At 39.6% G+C, this 22434-nt stretch overlaps 1 protein-coding gene across 4 annotated transcripts in view; it reads right to left on the bottom strand.

Annotated features, from left to right (window-relative positions):
* ABCB11 (ATP binding cassette subfamily B member 11) overlaps positions 1–21082 on the bottom strand; it is a 45779-nt gene extending 24697 nt beyond the window's left edge. For 2 of the 4 annotated variants that reach the window (XM_042041075.1, XM_042041074.1), the window contains exons 1-12: positions 20792–21061; positions 18639–18741; positions 15458–15479; positions 14182–14229; positions 14047–14095; positions 11997–12238; positions 8926–9013; positions 7900–8033; positions 6008–6179; positions 4118–4242; positions 3207–3381; positions 126–239 (exon numbers count right to left, since the gene is read on the bottom strand). In XM_042041075.1, the coding sequence (XP_041897009.1) occupies positions 126–239; positions 3207–3381; positions 4118–4242; positions 6008–6179; positions 7900–8033; positions 8926–9013; positions 11997–12238; positions 14047–14095; positions 14182–14229; positions 15458–15479; positions 18639–18714 (1245 nt within the window). In that variant the 5' untranslated portion in view covers positions 18715–18741; positions 20792–21061. Of the gene's footprint in view, positions 1–125; positions 240–3206; positions 3382–4117; positions 4243–6007; positions 6180–7899; positions 8034–8925; positions 9014–11996; positions 12239–14046; positions 14096–14181; positions 14230–15457; positions 15480–18638; positions 18742–20791 lie in introns of those variants that run through there. The other 2 variants (XM_042041076.1, XM_042041077.1) reach the window with 2 other exon arrangements.
* Positions 21083–22434: the final 1352 nt, after the last annotated feature.

A 22434-nucleotide genomic window follows, 5' to 3' on the forward strand; every position in this document is an offset into this window, starting at 1 on the left:
GTCAATTTTTCTTTAATTAGACTCATTTTTCCTTATTTACAAGGTAGATAAAACCAGTACCACTTGGGGCTTATTTAATTATTTTTACACTACAAAGTAACATGGCTTAGAAATGCATTACTTACTTTATCTATTGTCTCAAAAATGTTTGTTGCAGCTCCACGACCAGTAGCAAAGGCTTCCAGACAGGGAGATGCCTGGCCAAGATTTAATGCTCCTATTAAAACACCAAAAAAAACCTGAAGAAGTGGAAAAAGAAGTTAACAAAATATGACATCACTTTTTTATTACAGTTTACAGCTTAGACAGGCAAGCCAAACTACAGCATCATAATGACTTCTCATGCATCCGCTGAACTGCAGTGGTTCACTATATGAGCATTATTAGCCAACAAGAAAGCAAACAAATGCATTTTAGAAGATACTTTCACTGTCTTTCACAGCTCTCCTTGAGGCTGAAGTAAATCAACTTGTATTTGCCTTGGCCTAAAAAAGTAAGCATCTAGGTATTTACTGAGATACCACTAATGTATTTTTAAGCTATCTCAGTTTGACTGGGTACCTCTTCCTTGAAACAAGGTCTGGAACAGAACATTGGTGGGAAGTAGATTATTTTGAGGATGCTTTTTACCAGTAAGCAAAAATAGAAAGAAGCTTAAAACCCTGTATTACAACCTTTGTCTATTGCAGTTCCTGTCTCATCCAATACTCACAAAACTTAATTTTGGGGAGGTACCAGCTATAGAGAATATTTTTTCTCTGTCTCCCAGAGAAATGAACTGTAAGGGTTGCTACCAACACTGGATAAGGCACTTTTTGAGGTGTCCATCATGTGGATGGACAGATTCTACAGGTAGCAAATACCCAATGTGCTCACTGTTTCAAGTTCTTTTCTAAGAACCAAAATGAATAGTTGCTCACTAATGACCCTCTTCTGAAAGTCCGAGGATGCCCTTTTTCCCTAAGCCTAGGACAACATGAGAGAAAATGCACCACAGCATCTGCTCTTCCTGGGAAGACTGACAGACAATAAAGGCAGCTGGATACAGTACTGAATATCAGAGGATGCTTGAGCCCAGGAATTCAGCCTTGGTGTGTGGCCTTGTGGATCAGAAGCAAGTGAAGCTGTAGCATATCAACTAAAATACCAAAAGTGTTTGCTCAAAATTTCTTAAGAGCTGCCAATGCTTCATTTTTATGAAAAGTTTTTATGAAGGCTCTTAAATATACCTTCTAAGACTGAAAATGCTGGCAGGGGCTTCAAAGAACAGGACACTAGAAGGTGGTGAATATAAAGAAAGTAGAGGCTTATTTAGCATTTACATACCACACAGATGCAAATTATTTCATTGTCTGTTTCTACAACAAGGAGCAAGCTGCATTGTATTGTAAGTATAGCTTATACTTCTCAGTGCTACTGTACTGGGGTGTGCTTTTGAACACTTTTTGACAGTTTTTTTCCTAGAATTTACTCTGTTTTACTTCTCCTTAGTTTCAGTTACAGAGGTATTTTGGCAGAACAGGTTATAAGGGTTGGATAATGTCTTTGGTGTAGGCTTTTGGTCCATTTTGCTGCTTTGTTGTGGGTGATAGTTTGGACATTCACATGAGGAGACATGGAATGTTATGTCTGGTATGTAACCCTTTGCTCTATTTTGGCCTGAAAATTCTGCTAAGAAGCAATCAAGTTACACAGGACTTAGTTCTCCTTTGCACCAGAGTGATGTTTCCTGGGACTATCTCTATAGTTAAAGTGGAGGAATCTACTGAACACATACTGTGCACTGCAAATGTCTACACTGGAATGTAGAGATCATGGCATACATTTATACTCAGCTTTACTACTAACTAATTTTCTCACGTGAGTGAGTCTCAAAGCAAGGAGGTTCTATGCCTGTCAGAATCCATCATGAACATGAAGGAGGAGCATGTTCTGTACACCTGGCAGAAGAGGAAGGGAACGCAATACTTAGTATATATCAATGCAGTATGGCTGGTGCATGACTTTTTGAGAGAGCAGGAAAAGCATATTTCAATGTTTTGTATCTACAAATCCCCCTTCCTGCCCCCTGCCAAACTAGGAGTGTATGGTAGAAAATAGAAAGTAGAAGAAAGATGACTGGAAACTGTGAGTAAGGGAAGCATGAGGGAGAGTATCTCCATTGACAGGTACAGTTTTTCAGCTACAGGGTAGCTCCCCACTGTTTGCCATTTGTCATTTGGAACCACTGGACTATACTTACCATGTGCAAGGCAAGGAAATTGCTCACTTTGTTTTTCACAGCACTACATCATATACCTCACAGCACCTCTCATACTGGTGTTGAGAGCAGGTACAAATTATTTCCTCCTTGAACAGAATGACTCAGGTTTACAATGTTCTCAGGGTAATTTGCCAAGTTCCATTTAGCAGGAAGCTTTGCACTGCATGCCACAGGTGGCTGGGAACTCTCATGGTGTGCAACAGGCAGAGAAGGAGCAAAACTAGATGTCTCATGAGAATACCCAGAACTTACTAAGGTTCAGGAAAAGTTGTTCTGGGTTTGAACTGGAGTCTGCCATTTGGGCAGTCCTCGCTCAAGTAACTAACCAAAATATCTGTAGATGTCGGCTTTGTAGCACTGAGGCCATCAGTGGCTAAAGCACCTACTGTGCAGAAGTGGATGCACGAGTGCCATGCAGGTGAGCATAGTTTTTGTACACACTGCAGGAGCCACAGCCAGGTGTGTTTTTACCTGCATACATGTTTACATGGGCTTTGTAAAAACAAAACAACCAGAAATAGTTTCTCAAAGGAACAGAAAGTGTTCATGAGCGATTAGATATGACAACACTTTCTTTGGTTAGGTGTCTCTTTACCACAATGTTTTTCATCATAAAGTTCTTCAGAGAAGCCAACATCCCAGAAGCACCATGCTGACCCACAAAACGGGAAAGCTAGTTCCAGGCCTCTGATAATTGTGTAGTGGGCTGTCAAATGAAAGCATTATTCTGATCACAGTAGGTAATATTCAAAATCTTTAAAATAAACATGGATTTTTTTTCAATCTTATCCAGTTGTCTCATACATATACTGAGTAATGATCTTTAAAAGACATACATAGTATTTGTAACCAGTGAGCCACCAGATACCAGAACAGATATGTGTTCCAGAATTATTATTTCAAAGAACAGTCTGAAAAAGTTGCATCAAGCTAAAATGAGTACCTGCAGAAGAGTGCCAGGTGAATACTCTTCTTCTTCAAGGACAAGTTTAGAGCCATACCAAAAGGCTAATGCATAACTTAGAAAAATTATAAACCACATGTAACCAGTGAACAATCCCATTATTATTCCTTTTCGAATCCCCCAGTGCTGAGCAAACACCAGGTTCTTATCATATCTGTAGAAAGAGAGAAAAATAAAAGGGAGTCAAATCAATTTGACATAAATTTCAAAATGAGAAAAGACCAACAAAATGAGGCACCATTGATGACTCGGCAGAATGTCCGTACAAAGGGTCAATACAGAATCACTCTGAAGTGAGATCACTGCTGAAACCAGCAATGCTTCCAGAACATGAAATTCTTGTATGTTCTAGTGTAATAAGCACAAGAAAAGCCACACTCATCACAGGTACCTCATCATGGGGCTTGGAGTTTTAACAGAGTAACACAGGATTTGAGAATTTGCCCAACACTCCAGAGCACATCCTACAGCCAAGTTATGTTTTCATAGAATTTAAAAGAAATTTGCAGAAACATCATCAAACCCTGTCTTGATAAACCTAATTCTCCTACTTAGCTTGAAAGTACTCAAAGTTTTCAGGTTTTCTGCAAAAGTGATATATCAGACAGTGTTTAGGGAAAAATTTGACAGAATGTTCCTACAAGTAAACATGAATTGAAGATACTATTGCTGATGCTTTATTTCGCTGATAGACTAAATTATAAAACTAGTTTTGCATCCATTACTTGAAACCTAGATTTCTGAAACATACATGCATAAAAGTCTCAAAGCTAATAGGTAGTCATAATTGTAGAATATAGAGATTAATTGCCATGAATCTGATGTGCATTACAGCATTATATTGCTTCAGGAAAAAGAAATCAGAGACCTTACAGTTTGTTCAAACAAACCTTTCAACTTCCTTCTTCTCCCCACCAAAAGCAGCCACTGTTCTGATGGATGAGAGCACTTCATCAGCCACAGCTCCAGCTTTTGCATAAGCCTTTAATTCTCGGCCTGTTAGTTTTGCCACAGCCTACAAAAGCACAAGCAGTGCTGGTTACACCTGAACTGCAGGTGCAGAAAAGGACAGTGATAAGCAATGTTGGCTGTCACTCTGTGCTGGCTGCTCTGCACTGGGTCACCTCCTGCACTCCAAGCAGGCTTTTATTAGGCATGCTGCACATTCGAACACTTAGGTCTTCTAGTGCCAGGGCATACCTTTGTAACATATGTTTTGCAACAGCTCTCTGCTCCAAGTAGCTAGAAAGAGCAGCTGACAACTCCTGCTTTCCCTGCCTCCCACCCTCCCTCTATCTGCTCTGACTGGGCTGAAGCAGATTGCAGACTGAGGGTTTGTGCACAGTGGGAGCAAGGGGGATCTTTAAGTGCCAAGAGCAGACCTTTAGCTACTGTGGCAGACCCCAATGTCAGGAAGAAGAGGTAACTGTAGTGGTGGGGGAGGATAAAAACAGATGTTGCCCACCATTGTGCTTTGGGCTGATAGCAAACAGGTCCTTACACAGCAGCCCAGAGCACACACTGGATGCCAAAAGCTTACTTAGACTCCAAAAAGTGCTCAAATTAATGGAAGAAAATGTAGTCATTTACAATTCTACACAGAGATACCACATTGACTTGGGAATAAGCTATCATTAGAAAGTCTAATGTGTCAGTCTTTGCTTTCTCTTTTCAAATACCTTACCCCATGAATGTACTAGCCCCTTTTGAAGACAGGAAGCCAGGCTAGATTGACCTTGGGTCTATTTTCTTCATGGTGTAAAACAAAGACTAGGGCTGGAAAGGCTCACAATGAGGAAACACTTAACAGTAGGTATTGTGACTGGAAAGAGATGGGTACAGAGAAATAAGAATGGAAAGGGAGAAAATTACAAACATAAAGGGGAATAAGGTCAGAAAGAAATCACAAATGAAGGAAAAGCATTTTGGGTTTGATTTCATTCCCTGCCAAGTTTCTGCTCTCCCCCTTCACATGAGTCATTATTCATGTCATCTACTTGCAGCCAGCACAAGGTGCTAAAGGAGAGCTGGAAGACAAGAAATTAATCACAGTTACATTAGAGGTTGGATAGGAAAATGACAGCAAGCTGTCCCTGATGTGAAAGAAATGAGATTGCCAGAGGGCTGAACCAAACAAGAATGCAGAGGATGAGCAGGAACCACCCAGCCCTGCTGAGCATGGGAGAGGAGGTGAGAGGGCAGAGGATCCTGCAGTTTCCCTTTTCACTGTCCTTCCTGTGTACAGTGACAGGAAGTCTGTAGGAAGTGGATGGAGACACAGAACAGGAAAAACTAGGAGAAGGTGCAGCAGCTTCTGGGACCAGGGACAGTTTGAGGCAAGTTTGAGTAGTTGTTTTCAACCATTTTATGTCTCTGAAACTTATCACCCAAAAAAGTCACTAATTTACATAGAGAAATCAAGTCCTGTATCTTCTAACCATCTAAACCAGGTGTGTAGTAAGAGAGAAGGTAAAAGCCAGCTTCTGATCTCAGCAACATTGCCCATCCACAGGACCCACAAGAAGGTATGCTTACACTACCATCTTAGAAGGAGGATTTATTATTCTGGGAATCAGAATAAACAAAGTGGGAGCAAAGCCCACTTCCCTTCTACCACACCTCTCCCTCCATCCCTCCCCCCTCACTCAGTACTACTGAGACTGTAATTTGCCTCTCTTGACTTTAAAGGGGTGTAATCAACTTCACCAATCCTCACAGATTTCTGGCATGATCTTTCCTGCTCATCATTGCTCAACACGAACCTTTCACAATTCACTTACCAAGCCATAGAGAGCTGCTCCAACCCCAAGCAGAGGGCTGACTGCAATGATAACCAAGGTCAATTTCCAGCCACTGACAAATCCCAGTAGAAATCCACACACAAAGGTGGTTATGCGTTGGATGAAGATTGCTACTTGGTCAGCAATAGCCTCATTAATTTTGTTAACATCACTGGAAAACAACAACAAAAATCAACAGAAGACTGGTGAGTATAACTTTTGTTTGTGTTGCAGGTCTTGGCCACATCTGGGTTAGTTGCTTTTCACTGGAGAGGGCCCTTCCTTCATCCCTATTCTTTCACCATCACCCCGTACAAAGACCCTACAGTGAGAAAATCTGATGCCTTTGCAATGGAGAAGGCTTTTAGGCATGAATACTACAGAGGAAGTACTGTCCTTTCCCAAGAAAAGTTGTCCTGGCAGCAGACTCATTTGCTAGCTGGCTCTTACTACCATGCCCCAGCTGCTTCAGAGGATGGGGCAGAGACATCTTAGCAGGATGCAGCTATGTGATAAAGGAAAAACAGCATAGCTCATATAGCATTCCTTACATCATGGGGCATTGAGAATGCACCATACTGGCCTGCTGAAGGGACAGGGAAAGGGAGGAGGTCTCTAACTCTCTTCTAGTTCCACCTTCCACCAGCTCCCAGTTCCTCTCTCCTCTCTACCAGGTACTTTGTTCTCTAAATGAGAGGGAGAGTGGGAAGATGGAGGGCTACTTTATGACCGGAGACAGTGAGAAAACATGACAGTTCTATTGTATGGAGGACAACGGTGCAGCAGTTGACACCATTTGGCCCCAGGGCAGCTTCAGAGTTCATTTGTTCTCTCTTAGGCATTGCCAGCACAGAAAAACTGTCTTAAATATAATCATCAATTATAATCATCAAAAACCGTCTTAAGTATAATCATTATACTTCTGTCACTCTTGGCTACTACCTCACCTCTGAGATTAGAACTACTGAGAACTCCTGGAATAACTTGTAGCAAGTGGCCTTGAGATTTAAAGTGCAAAGTTGGAAGCTTATTGGTAAGTCAAGTGAAATTACAGTCCTCTGTTGTAAGAGTGTTGAGTAAAAGAACATGTTTATATTTCTTCTGGTGAATGTTTTTCACAGTCAGGGAGCTTTTGTAGGTGCAGGACAATCTTGTTCAAAAACAAGGGAAATGTTATTTATTAGACAAATACATGATTAATTCCTACTTTTTCCTAAGAAATTCTTCCCAGTGACTAAAGCTTGCCATTTATTCTTCATAAAAAGAACACCACAGAAAGCAATAGAAACCAATGAGTAAAATAAAATTCCTTCCAACGACAGAAAAATCTTCAGCATATGTGACTATTACACAGGCACAACTGAGAACAGGAAGCCATCTACAGTCAGCATATTCACCCCACAGCTGCCTGCTTGTATCTTTTTTAACAGAAGATTAAGCAAGGCTCACTCTTTCCTTCTAAAAGCTAACAAAAGCAAAATGTGCCCCTAATGTAATTTTCCTTTCTGGGAATTAAGAGAGGGTTCAAATCAGCATCTCCAGACTCAGGGAGCATGCACCGGCAGCCAAATTATAGATCACTCTGAAGGGACTGGGCACAAAAGGAGAAGAGAAGACAAACTGGAAAAAAAAACCCACCCCAAAACCAATCCAACTCCCACACACACATATTTACTGACAGACAAGGCATGAAAGGGAAATAATTGTGGTTTAATAGTTATGGTACTTAGTTCAGAGATGGGGGAGCTAATCAGTCTGGTTGCTGCTCCCACGAACATAGCTGTATTTCTACTAAAAGGTGTTTGTCAAATGCCTGATTATTGGCACTCTGCAGTGTTTGGAAGGAATTGCAAAATGTTTTCTGTAGCATATGGGTTTTTTAGATTACTCACTCAGAAATTCGGGTGTTCAGTTCTCCTACAGATGTACAGTCAAACCAGCCTATATCCATTCGCATTATTTTCCTGAAATAAGCTTTCCTGATTTTCTGTATCTGACGAGCTGCAGACATAACCCAAAAGCAGATCTGGGAAAAGCACAAAACAGCTGATAAATTGCAGTAAAAAGTCTTTCTACTCCCAACAAATTAGAAAAAACGATTTGACTAGAATGGGAAAGGCTATTGATAAAATTACTATTCGGGTAAAATATATTCCAGCTACACAGACATAACAGTTGTTTTGATCTTTAAATAATCCAACAATTTTATATAGCCTCTGGATCAAGCATTTGTCTCAGTTCTGATAGGATGAGAGAAGAGACAAGTTAAATTACGTATGCAGCTACATGAATGCCATATGGACAAAGCTTTTTCCATCTACAACTGTAAGTAATACAGGGATGGCAGCCATCCTACCTCAGCAAAATTCTTGGATAGTTTTCAGGAAGGAGATTGACAAGTGATTTTTGCGATTAAAAACAGCTTCAAAAGCCATGGACCCTTCAACAGACTATGCAGGAATTGTCCAAGCTTTTGACTCACTTCAGTCATAGGACTGAACAATTACTACAGAATACGTAGGGTACGATTCTTCTCCAACATTAGTTTCACATTAGTATTGCTCTGTAATATCTCTGTAATACAAACAGCGCTCAACCCAGCTGAGATGCCTACTGGGAATCTGCATGCCCTTTGGCTGCTATTTTTGGAGGACATGTGGATTCCATAGTAGCCACACTTGAGCAAGTATTGCTTGTGCTGTGGGTAAAATTCATCCTTTTACAAAGATATGCATGCACAAATCCAAGGAGCTCTCAGATTTCCAGAGCTAACATATTTCAGCAATAGAATGAGAACTGAAAGCATCTGTTCTGCTCAAATAAGTAGCTAAGCAGTTAAAACTAACATAATTATTATTATGAACTTAATTGTTTAGTGATTTAAACTTTGAAATCAAAACAGAAACCAAAATACTAACTTGGAGGTATCCTAACACAAGTATGGCACAACCAATTCCTGCATAGTATCCTGCAAACTTGGTCATTTCGTGTTCAATGTCCAGCAGCCTGAAAAAAGAAAAAAGGGGGAAAAAAAGGAAAAAAAAAAAGAGCAATTAATATAGTTTTAATTTCTCACAGAATTCTAATCTGGTGTTTCCTCAAGTTAGAGTCAGGCTAGGTGGAAGTCAGCTTGTTTTGCCAACAGAGGCATTCTCTCCCAATACTGAGGCTATTGCTTGTAGCTGGTTTCCTTATTCTGCCTGTTGCACAGGGGTAGGGAGCTGGCAGGTACCAAGGAATGCTCCTCCATCCTGGAGCAGCCCTGTAGTCTCCGGGAAACCCCCCCAGACTGCATGCCCTGAAACAGCACAGGTGAGAGGGTGTTTCAGAAAAGAGCTGCCCAATAAGTTTTCATTAGATGTTGAATGTGCTTGCTTTGTGCCATTATGGCAACTAATAACATTCAGATTTCAACTGCATTTTATGGGGAGAAGTGAGGGCTGCTAAAGTCAATTCAAATATTACTTTGTACCATAAATTTGCTAATCTGAAAAGATAATTTGTTTTTTTACTCAGGTAGGAGTGCTAAATTACTCTTAATATCAGTGAAGGGCACTGAATTGCTGCTTTTGCATTTCATCTACTTTGAAATAGGTTGTTATAGGTTCTGCCTTTAGACAACTTTTAAAAAACATCCTGCAGACAGAAAATTTTATTTAATTTACCCAAAATTTTTTACACTGAATTTTTAAGCCAAAAGGGAACCCTACGCACCTTACTTGATCTCTGACAAAAAACGTGGAAACAGAATTTCATGGAAACAGCATATCATGGAAACAACTCAGGTGCCTGAAAGGTATCTAGTACAATTTTTCATGATAATTAAGATCATGGAGCAGATCATCCTAGAAAGTGTGCCAAAGCACTTGATAAACAAGGAGGTGACTGGTGACAGCCAGTGTGACTTCACTAAGGGCAACTCATGCCTGACAAATTTGGTGGCCTTCTATCACAGGGCTACAGCATTGATGGATGAAGGAAGAGCCACTGACATCATCTACCTGGATTTGTGCAAACCATTTGATTCTATCCTGCATGACATCCTTGTCTCTAAACTGGAGAGACATGGTGGATGGACCACTTGGTGGATAAGGAATTGATTGGATGGCTGCACTCAAAGAGTTGCAGTCAAGGGCTCAATGTCCAAGTGGAGACCAGTGACAGAAGGTGTTTCTCAAGGGTTTCTCAAAGGTTGGGACCAGAGCTGTTTCACATCTTTGTCAATGGCATGGCCAGTGGGCTTGAGTGCACTCTCAGCAGGTTTGCTGATGACACCAAGCTGTGTGGTGCAGTTGATGTGCTGGAGAGAAGGGATGCCATCCAGAGGGACTTTGACACACTTGAGAGGTGGGACTCTGTGAACCTCATGAAGTTCACACAAGGCCAAGTGCAAGGTGCTGCACCTGAGCTGGGGCAATTCCAAGAATAGACACAGACTGAGTGAAGAATGGATTGAGAGCAGCCCTGGGGAGAAGGACTGGGGGATGTTGGTGGACAAAGTTTGGCGTGACTTAGGCATGTGTGCTCTCAGCCCAGAAAGCTAGCCATGTCCTGGGCTGCATCCAGAGCATTGTGGCCTGCAGATCAAGGGAGGGGACTCTGCCTCTCTATTCTGCTCTGGTGAGACCCCGCCTGGAGAGCTGCATCCAGCTCTGGGGGCCCCAACATAAGGAGGACATGGACCTGCTGGAGTGAGTCCAGAGGAAGGCCATGAAGATGAGAGGGCTGGAGCAGGCTGAGAGAGTTGGGATTGTTCAGACTGGAGAAGAGAAAGCTGTGGGGAGACCTTAGAACACCTTCCAGTACACTAAGGGAGTCTACAAGAAAGCAGGAGAGAGATGTTTTACAAGGACATGGAGGGATAGGACAAGGGGCAATGGCTTTAAACTGAAAAAGGGCAGCTTTAGGTTAGAAAGAAATTCTTCACTGGTGAGGATGGTGAGACACTGAAACAGGTTACCCAGAGAAGTTGTGGATTCTTCATCTGGAAGTGTTCAAGGCCAGTTTGAATGAGGTTTTGAGCAACCAGATGTAGCGGAAGGTGTCCCTGTCCATAGCAAGGGGATTGAAACTAGATGATCCTTAAAGTCCCTTCTAACCCAAAGCATTCTATGGTTCTATGAATGTGTCCTGCCTGGTGTGTGGTTGCTGCTTAAGAGGTACAGATGTCAGTAGTAAATCCTGTATTCTAACTGCCAGCCCATCTCTGAAGGCTGGCTTGGACGGCCTGGAGCAAAATAATTTGGCCCCAGTCACCTACATCTAAGGATGTGAATTTCTTCCCATGTGCTCTGAATTTCAGAGACCTTTACACAAGTAACTTTTAACTGCAATTAAGTATGTAATGAAATGCCACTCAGAGATTAGAAAACCCTTGTAATGATGCACCAAAAAATTATTCTTAGGAAAGGTTACAGGTTCAAATCTGGCCTTAACAGATATCTGTATCTGAATGTATTATCTAGACTCCATTTATTATATTTAATGGAAAGAAACAGGCAATCTTATGGGGCAGTTCTTTTGACCTGCCTCAGACATCCCCCATAAGCTGAGATGAATTGCATTCTATAAATGCTCAATTCTCTCAGTGACAATAGTTTAGCTAACTTGCTCAGAAGTCAGCAGGCACCTATAGGTAACTAAGTGCTAACCAGAATGACTAGATGTCATTATTACCTAAGTGTAATCTGAGAAAATAGATTAATGAGCTCATATATATAACATACATATCTGTTATCAGAACAATGATAATCAAAGAATATTCTTGCTGACAACTACAACTGAAAGACCAAGGTCCAAGCTGACCTTCTGTCCCTCCAGATAATATCTCCAGGTCAGAAACAGGACTATGTAACAAGAACCGTGCCTCTTTCCTACCTCATGAATAGAACATGTAAGATTTAGAGGCTGAACAAGACCTTCAATAGCAATGCATTCTCTGACAAGCTATGATAACAATGGGAAAGAAACAAATACATCCATTACTTACCCACATCTTATTGTAGCATTCTTTTCATTCTGATAAACAGTACCATTAATCCACGCTATGGTGTTATTTATACATGTCTTGTTTGGGTCTTTAAGCTCTTGCATTTCAATGTCATATTCAATAAATGTGTCTGCCATTGCACCAAACACAAGCAACACAGCTGGTTGGGCTACTCCATGAACAATAGCACATATACTACCAGCAACCATCATTAAAATCTCCGTAGATGATGAAAATCGAAACTAAAGAGGGAAGAAAAAAATATGGTCTCTGCTGAGAGGCAGTCTTCATATTGGTTGTATAATGATAAATCATTAATTAGGTGGATCAAATAAAAAAAACATTCTCTTTAAATCTCAGAATTATCTTCAATACAGAAAGAAGACAAATCTCTCTGTCCAATCTAATCTAATTACACTTGTGATTACAGCCTCATAAATTATGAGCTTCCTTTTAACATGTGAATGAACATATTATCATACAACATTAATAGCTCAATATCATTCCACATTATCATCATTCCAGAAACTAGCTAAGAGATTAAGAATAGTAACTATAATTCATACATATAGTCTGCTTTGCAGATTTCCTGTGGGGATGGAGAGAGAGCAAAGGGAGGAAAAAGCCTTAGGGCATTATGCAGAGCCTCTGAATAGAGTTAGCCAATTTCTCAAAAGTCTGAGGTGCTGTGGTAGAAAACCAATTAAACATCTCAGAGCAGCTTCTCATAGATAATATTCTAAAATGCACTGGCTGAGCCAGGCAGTTGTGCATTGACTTTTAATCTGGGAGCAATGTATAGAAAAGAGCTTTCACACTGGTAACTCGGCAAAGATACAGTGATTTAAGTTACCTTTGCATGACTGTATGAACTCTGATTCTCAGGGTGAAGTCAGGTACAAATATATAGATTAAACTGTCCATATAGAATATCAGTATCAAATGCTATACATTTTGAAATAGGAGTGTCAAGAGGAATCATAGCCTGCTGAAGAACCTGTCCAGGTTCTGTATGTGCTATAATGTGCTTAAGAGAAGAAAGAGTGGAAATTTATAGCACATATGGAAAGGAACACTAGGGCAAAGACAAAATAAAGGGGAAACCAGTTAACACAAAAGAGAAATAAATAAAAGGTTCTTCTACAAAAAAGAAAAGAAAAAAGTCAGAAGAAAACTGTAACACTACCACTGTCTTACAAACCTTGCTCATAAGAAGTCTAGGAATTCCCTTGATTTAAAATAAAGCACACAGAAATTGCACAGATATGTGACATCTGATCTCTCAGCACATGAGGCAAACTGTGTTTACCAACCGCACTTTAGGAGTTAAAGGCTACAGAATTCAAACCTCTCTGCTTGCCCTCTGTGGGGACAGACTGTTCTCTCAACCCAACCAGGAGCTGAGATACTTAGCCAGGTACAGCACCAGGGATGTTACTACACTAACCCAGTATTGCAGTCAGGACCATACTAGCTTGGATATAGTACTGGCTAACTGCCCGGACTATGTGCAAAATAGAAGTAATGAGACCTCTTAGCTGCATGCTGCTGGGTTGGACAACTCCTGACTACATTCATTTTAAAATTTAGAGGCACCCTATGGAATTACATCAAAGGCTAGATGTAACTCATACCATATGGTATTGTGCATCTATAAGTTTCCACTGCAACCAAATCTTCTAAAACCCTTGGGGCAATTATGAGGGAGCTAAATTATCTGCCAAATATCACACAGCAAATTTTTGGCAGAAAAAAGAATGAACCAAGGTCACCTAGATCCCTGCTGTGCATCTTACCTCATTTCCACATATCTACCTGTAGGTTAAATATAATGTGTTAACAGACAATTTTGACACCAAATTGACAAGATGACAAGGGGTTCTATTGAAATCCCTCTGAATTTTATTGGTAGGATTTCAGGCCAAAAGATTTAATCCTTAAAAGTTTGGCTTAGTCACAGCTATCCCAAAACAACCTTATTGGTTATTGTCACTTATTCTGCAGCCCAATACAATACACATCAAATATTTATAGGTATTGCTTTCATTACCAGCTGAAAGAAGCCAATATGAGCACTGTTTTCTTTCTTCTCTGACGACCTTCAACAACAGAAAACATAAAATTATAAACTTGTATTTTAGTACTTACTTTGTTTTATATGCAAAGTATAAAGAACTGAACTCACTTTTCACTTTCCTTCTGTATAAATGGTTCTTCATATGCATAGAAATTTCTGGCAAAAAGGATAAGATTTTGCATTATTATTTTTACTCACTTGGTTACTTCTCTGAAATTACATTTTATTTGAGACATTTTGCCCAGGATTTTAAGAGACAAGCTGTTTCCTTCAGATTTCTTTGGAACCAGTGATTTGATGGTTCTTTTAAATTTTAGACAGGAATTAGAATGAAGGTTAGGTTAAAATTCTCAAAAGGTTTATACTTTGTTCCATAAGCAGCTCCTCAAAACACTCTTTCTACAATGTGGATTGTGGGTTAAGGTCAGGTAAAGAAAAACCTACTGCCCAAATTGTTGGTTAATCCTTTCTTTAAGACAGAGTAAGGTCTTGTTCCCATAGCAAGGAATCATCAGCTGTGTACATTCAGTGATGAATGAGTAGGGATATTCTATTTGCAGTGGGTTGTTTTGGTTTGGTTTTTAATGAAGCAAACTAATTCAAGCTATATTTGTCATAAATTGTTTTCATAAACCAGATCCTAGAAAGCCTAAAGTAAGCTTTCCCTCAGGTATGTGTAGATCATATGTGTGTTACATGTGAAAGTCCAACAGAACTTGGGTTTTAAGGGTGAAAGACGTGGTAGACTTTTAATACTGGGCTGGTGTTCTCTTAGGCAGGCAACCCGACAATGAGAAAAATTAAGAGATGCTCTAGTTTCTCTGTTCTAGGGGTAGCTCCCAGACGGGGTACACTGTGTCAGAAAGAGCTGGCTCAAATTGTAGCATTAGGTTGTCCAGCCTGCTACAGAGTTGTCCAAAGGTCTAGGAAGGAGGAGGCTCTTAATCCCAATCAGATCTCTGATAACCGCTGAAGGTCAAATTCTCTAAATCATCCCCACTTTCAACTATTCAGAATTCTACATTTAAATCTTAATATGAGATAATCCCTTTTGTTTTAAAATATCACAGTTAAGTTTTAAGAGAAATTAATAGATTTTTAAAAATTCCTTAAAAAGTAATTTCTCAAACTAAAAGCAGTGAAGAAAGATAAAATGGAATATCAAAAACATTTTCAGAAGGAAGATCATATTGCTGCCATTTCTGTTTATAAAGGTTTCTAGGACTGCTTTGGTCTATCTGTTTCAGTTGTATCAAATAAGGCAGTTCAGCTGCTAGAGAACAGCTTTTAAAAAAAAAAAAATTCCATCAATTTGATCCAATGACATTAAGTTCTTTGAATATTCCTAGAAATATTGATTGTGCCAATCATGTACATGACTTACTCTGATGTCTTGAAGCTGTTACCTGTTAGGGAAAATAAATGCACAGTCTAGTTAATGATTATTGTTAAAGTACATAATCTTCTGTAGACATGTGAAACATAAACTCTAGAACTCCATGGCACCTGACCATTCCTGAGTTCTAAACATCGTATTCCCACTAATACATATAGCCAGGCCATGGTTTACACTAAAAACATTATTCAGGACATTTGCCAAAAGTCATTTTCATTGCAACCTGTTTGCTAACATTCAATTCGTTGTCTTGGACACTGTCCCATTGAGGATACTACGCTAATGCTCGCTCGCTGAAAGGAGGAATGGTAGCTCTTCACTCTTGCCTGCCAACAACTTAAGAGACTGCAAATCCTGTGGAAGAGGGGCAGTTGTGGTCTTGGAGGGTAGGATGAGCTTGTCATGCTGGTGTCTACTCTTGGGACATTGTCTAAGGAACCATAGCTTAGAGAAATGGAATCATACTACAAGACATAACTAGTTTGTAGGACAATTCCTTAGTCCCCAGAACAGGTCTGGATTTAGCCTCCTTTTGAAAGATGTTGTGAAAGACATAATAAGCACAGCTTGTGTTGTCAGGGGCCCCAAAGGAGTGTCATCAGAATGTCTGATTAGAAAATTCTTGCTGTACATCACTTGAGATGACAATGAATGAAGAGTTAGTTTTATACATACATCACAATTTGGATAACCTAAGGGCATTGAGCATATGCACTTTGCTCAATTACGATGCATTTGCCAGTTCAACATTAAGTTCAGAACCATGGTTTGCATTTCAAGCAGTGCCTTCCTTTCTTCACATCACTGAGCATGCACACATGCGCCGTTTCACAGAGCAGACACAGAGGTAGTTTGCATCACAATTCACAGAGGGTACAAAGAAGTCACTGCAACCACAAATTTTTCCTCTTACCACTTTTCTACCCAGGGAAAGGCGGCTTTTCCATCACCTCCAAGGTTTTGTATTTCTCAAGAACACAATGTTAGATGGAAACAGTCTGAGTTTGGGACTGAAGGAACAGCTGATGACATCTCCTTTTTGGGGTTAATAAGATAACTTTATTTGGCTTTAGTTAACAATTACTCTAGTGGTTGTATTTTGCTCTCTGTTACTTGGGGATGGTAAAAAAAATATTATTTCAATAAGGGCACATGTATCCCAAGAAGCCCAGACATTTTCCAGGAAAGTTCTAATTTGTAAAACTATTATTACAAAGGATCATTTGGTGTTAGAAAACCTTTCTTTTGTGAAGAAAGAATAAACATCTGGGTTTTTGAAGTTTGGCAGCAGGTAACAACAGTAGTGGTTTGAAACCTTTTCTGGAAGATTCTTTAAGGTTTATCAGAAAAGATAAGGTTTAGACAAAGCTTCCTCTATAGTCTGGTAATGCAAAGTGTTTTGCAAGAACTTAAAGAAAAGGCTAGTGGGAGGAAAATGGGAGAAACAAGAGCCCAGTGAAAAAGTTCTCTGAGTCATGAATTTAGAGAGCAAAACAAGCACTCTCCAAGTGTGAAAAACCCCTAATCTATGAACTTGAAGAGGGAAACAAGAGCTTACCAATGCTATTCAAGAGATTCAAGAGTGTAAGGAATTGCAGGCCAGGTCCTGTGGGCCAGCAGTTTTTAAGCCGGAGAAGAATTTGGAAGGATGTTAATTTGAAAGGAAAAAATAGATTAGTAACAGTTCACACTGTGAGAACTGACAAAGTAGAATAAGAGGATAAAATATGATTTCATAGAAAATAAAATAATACAGGGAAGATAAAAGAATTTATTAACCCAGAAGGAAAAAAGCTATAGTTATCTTTGAGTGCCATAAAAAATTTTGAAAGATGAATTAAGGTATTTAAGAAAGCAATTTTATAATTTGGAAAAAAAAGAAAAAGAAGAAGGAAGTAGAGACTCAATGAAAAGCTGAAAAACATTGGCAAGAATTTGAGTGTTTACTGCTATTATGAGAACACACAAGGAAGAATATCTGTGAGAGTCAAGTGATGAAAAATTGTACTCAAAAAGTTCCCAAATAAATCTGTCTCTTAACTACACTTACAGGTGTGGTGCTCAAGGGTTGACCCAGAGAGAGCTCATCCTAACTAATTTGTACAAAAGGTGGTTATTGAAACAAACCCCACTGGAGATGAGGCCAATCAGTAGAATCCCAACGATGTTTTAAAGCTTTATCTGCTTTGGGAAAGGTGTTCTAGCAGTTCAACAACCTGCTCCTTAGATTAAGCAGAAAACAGAGTGTATTTCCAAGGAAACTGAGAAACCGGAGGCAAACTCACCTGATAGGCCAAAAAAACCCCAACTGTCAAAAGAAGAATAGTCTTTTGCCAGAAGATAGTCTTTTGCCAAAATCTCATAACAAGTAAAAGCAACAAGTGTGTAAAACAAACTAGCAGACAAAAAACCAACTCCTCAAACCAGCAAGTTAAGTCTAAACAACTTGGGAGGTCAAAGTAAGTGTCTGGAAGAGATGAACAGTTTTCTGTCCCAGAAGTTGGACATATCCCCTTAATTTCTATTGCAATTTAGATTCCATTATGAGCTACTGGTTTGCTTTCCTTGGTACTTTATGATCTGTATAAATATTTAACATCCTTATTTTCTTTTGGCTTTTCTCAGGTCTTATAAACAGAAGTCAAAATATTTAGCAGTTTCCCTTCATGTTTCTCCTTGGCTCTTGCTGCATTTGGACTGACAAAATGGAAAAATGCACATTGAAAAGGAAAAATGGAAGAAAGGAGGACAAGCTCTGATAAGAAGAGGCAATGCAGATCTTCACTTAGAATTAGCTCATAAGAATTCTGCCTAATATATGTATGACTGCAAATATTAGTGTTTGCTGGAAGAAACTATGGAAGACAGCACTTTTTACTTCTTTTTCTTCAATAAAAGCCTTTTACTTGTACAACAAAGTACTGGGTGTAAAAACCTATACAGATACCTTGAACTTGTTAGTTAAACTGTAAAGATAGTCCATGGGTAGGGATTGTTATATGTAGTTTTTTACAGAAAAGTTGTTTCGGGGGCAAGATACCTATGACAGCAGGTACCACATAACACTATTTATTCCACAGACTATTTGCTTTGTGTTCTGTAGACTACTTGCTTCACTTAGGCCACCCACCACCTATTTTACATGCTTTATAACATACAGATTTCTTACATTTGCCATCCGAGTCAAAAGCATAGTTATCCTCTCCCACTTTCTTGATGCTACGCAGAACAACTGGGTCAGACATGATGGTTATTTACTTCAATCAAAAGTCCTGTAAAGAGATGGGGTGTGGGGAGGGGGAGAGAAAGAGTATCAGCATACATCCGTCTGTGAACATAAAACAGTGTTATGCTAAACTCCTGCTTTGCCCTCATGATCCCAGGACAATATCACTGATTACAGCACAAGTTATAACAGGACAGATGTCACTGACTCAGTGAAAATAGAGTAGGAAAACACCTCAGAGAGTGTGCAACTCACCCTGAGCACAAGGCCTCTGAGGCTTCAGTGCCTCCTGCCTCGAGTGGAGGCCACTCTGTGGGGTTTGGCAGCTCCCAGAAAACAGCCCTGTCCCCAGGGACAGCTCTGCTGAAGTGAACTACTGCCTCTGTGAGGGTGGCATCTGTGAGAGCAGGTTAGAGGCTGAGACATTAACAGGACAGATCCTGCCTCAGTTACAAGGGAGCAGCAGGACCTGCCCCTGCCTTGTGCTGTCCCAGCTGGCAACAGCTGGGAGGACCATGACAGGGGACAACTGGGGAACAAGGAGGGAGAATGGTGGGAGCCCCAGGGCCACACTGACATCTGCATTATCACCACCACCAACTGCACTCCCACAGCTCTTGGTTACCTGAGCTGCTCCTCTGGACAGTTTTATTCCTAACTAGTCACACTGACATGCTGAGCAGACATCATGCATAAAAAGAAATACGAAGACAAAATTAATACCTTTTTGTTAAAGAAGTGTTTTTGTGAGGCAAAATCTGCCAGGTAAGCCTGGCATCCAAGATGCACCCAGGGGAAAGTGCTGCAGAAGTCATCCCCAAAATACACCCTTTCATAACCATCGTCATCTCCTCCACACCTTTGTTTAATGTAATGTATCCCAAGGCACAGTTACTACACCTTCTTCCAGTCTTTAACTATCAACATTTGCGTGATTATACTTCTGAATAAACCTCTTACAGCCTCTTATTTTAAGCATATTAAGCATTTAGATAGCATAGTTCAATTATTCTTATTTCATTTTAGCAAATGCTTATCAATTTTTTAATTGATTTTTTAAAGCCTGAATGCTGATACAGTCTTAAGTAACAGGACAAGTGGAAAAAACCCCAATGATTGATAGACTAGAATAAGAATTCTAGCTGCCAAGATTTGCTAGAGCTAAATTTTCTGGAATAATGTTACTTTTCCAATAAAATTATGACTGTCCCACATTTCTGAAAGGAAACATTTTTCCTATTTTTTCTAAAGCTCAACACATCAAATACTGTCCTGTCCCATAGGCATTATTCATTATCTTATTAGACAGATTAGTATAGCAGATTAGCATGCTGTATTAGATTGTTAAAATAACCTTCTTCAGGGTCTGAATGTTTAGGGGGGATCACTTAGAACATCTTGAAAAATACTGTTGCTGACATCTGCATTTAAAATTGAGATAATAGAAATCAGAGAAAATAAGAGACAATAGATCATCCCATTTACCCATGTGTGTGCATGGGTAGATGGGATGTAGTAGCAGAGAATACCTCAAAAACTGCACTCAAGGGAAATAGCATATTACTCTAGCCAGTTACAGTATGGTTGCTCAATTTTGGGGGAACAAAAATCTTTGAGGAATTCAAAATCCAGACTTAAATAAGTAACATTTGAAAACTGTTAACAAAGGAACACATCCTGTAAATGAAGTAACATTAGGACCTGATCCAAAGCCCTCTGAAATCTATTTCAAATCATGTCTTTATGCAGATCAGATCTTTATTTAACATAAAGGGGAGCAGAGGGGGGGAGAAAAAAAAACCAAATTGGCCCTGAAAGCACTATTCTTCATGTTTCTTTAAAGTTAGGTTCCTCACATATAAATGATAGCATTTATGCAGAAACACATATATTGCTTCAAAATAGAACTTGAATGTCTTGTTCTTTGAACTGTCCCATTAAAAAAAAAAAAAAAAAGCCCAAAACAACACTAACTGTGCACAGAAAAGCAGCATTTAGCCTAAATTGTCCCAAAGGAAAAAATACAAGTACCTTTTAGTTAAGGAAGTGTCATCAGTTAACTCTGAAATATGAAATAGGATAAATTTGTTACTCACCCGTGGCTGTGAAAAATCCTAGAATCATAGACAAATTGTAAGGACCCTGTTCAATTAGTCAGTGGAGCACCCAACCCTTTCCCAGCATATTTTAATTATTTTAACCCATTTGTCAGAACTGAATCTTTCAATTGGGCATTGGGTATTTGCACCTGGGTCAATAACCATGTGGCCACAATGTTTTCAGTTCATTGACATCTAATGGAGTGTTTAAATTGGACTAATGCAATCTCACAACAAAGTCAGGGCACTTTGAAAACAGTTAAACATGAGGAGACCAGGCAGTTCTCTGGAAAACAGTTCACTGTTGTAGGAACCCAGAGTGCCGAGAATATTTCTCTGCCTGTTTTTAAGGGTTCTTACCCCCCTGAACAACACTGTTTTAGCCTCCAACCTTGGACAAAATTACCAACAGTCAGACAAGAACTAGAAAATACAGTGGTGTGAATTAGGTGATAGACTACTATGTAAGATTGTCACAGGGTGAAAAATTTAGAGGTTTTGGGCTTCTCTTTGAAGTAAATAGATAAGAGTAAAAAATATCAAAATGGAGGATTGTTGTTGTTCTCTAAACCTTCTTCTCCTTCTTTTACTACTCCATGTTCTGCAGTAAAAGTAGTTTGGAATGACTGGATAGAGAATTCCACAGTTCCTAGTCGTGTTATTGAATAATTGGTAGGAAAGTGAAAATAATGTACATTTTTAGTAACTATTGGTTAAATTATCTTTAAAAGGCTGTGTAAATCTTGATAGAGAGGCCTCACTCCTGCTTTTGTGTGCTCTATGCTGTACCTGGGTCATGCTAGTGGCTCTGTTCCTCTGATAAGACTTAATAAACAGCTATCTGGAAGCATTGAAACTCAAGGAAAAGTCTCAGTTTATCTTTGAAACTCCTTGCAAGGACTTTCAGCAAATTCTCTCCCATTAGGAGAGACGTGATTCACGGCACAGTTCAGTGTCAACTGTGAATGTACAGGAAGAATTATTATAGCATTATTTTATCAGCAACTTAATTTGCCAGACAGTAATTGTGTACTCTTGTCCCTGCTGTACATAGCAACATCAGCTGAATAACATGATAATTGGTTCAGAGATTAAGCTAAATGCAGATTAAAAACTTGCTCAAAAGCTTTGAGTAAGCTTGCCCCTCTCCACATGGCTTCTAACTTTTTACAATTTTTCCTTTGAAATTAAGATTTTACAGCCTGGAAGCTCCTGAGTAGTAGTGAATTCTTGTTGGAGACAAGCCCTCCATAGATTTTTCAATAAGGGACATTGATGAGGACAATGCTATGACCTCAGACAGTATCACCACATACCTTAGAGGGAAATGGCAAAGAGGGTTTAGTCCCTCTCTGAAATCAGTTCTCACTACAGAGGGCCCTGACTGATAGGACAAGATAGAAAGACAATGTCTTAATCATAGTGACTTGTCAGCTCTCAAGTCTTCTGTGCTCTCAAACTTTCCATGATGAAACCTCATGCCCAAAAGTGTGTCACAATTAAATGTAACTAATCAGAAATCCAATTTTCCTTGTTTAGCATCATTACTGTGTTCACACTGATAGCATACTAAGTGCAAACCTGCTGTCTTTTCCCACTATTTTAACTAAAAGAAGTCTCCATCTATACCGCTGTACACA

This window comes from Corvus kubaryi, unplaced genomic scaffold (assembly GCF_017639235.1).
Source record: "Corvus kubaryi isolate FWS band 111438036 unplaced genomic scaffold, C.kubaryi_AGA036_p1.0 37396, whole genome shotgun sequence".
Taxonomy (NCBI): domain Eukaryota; kingdom Metazoa; phylum Chordata; class Aves; order Passeriformes; family Corvidae; genus Corvus; species Corvus kubaryi.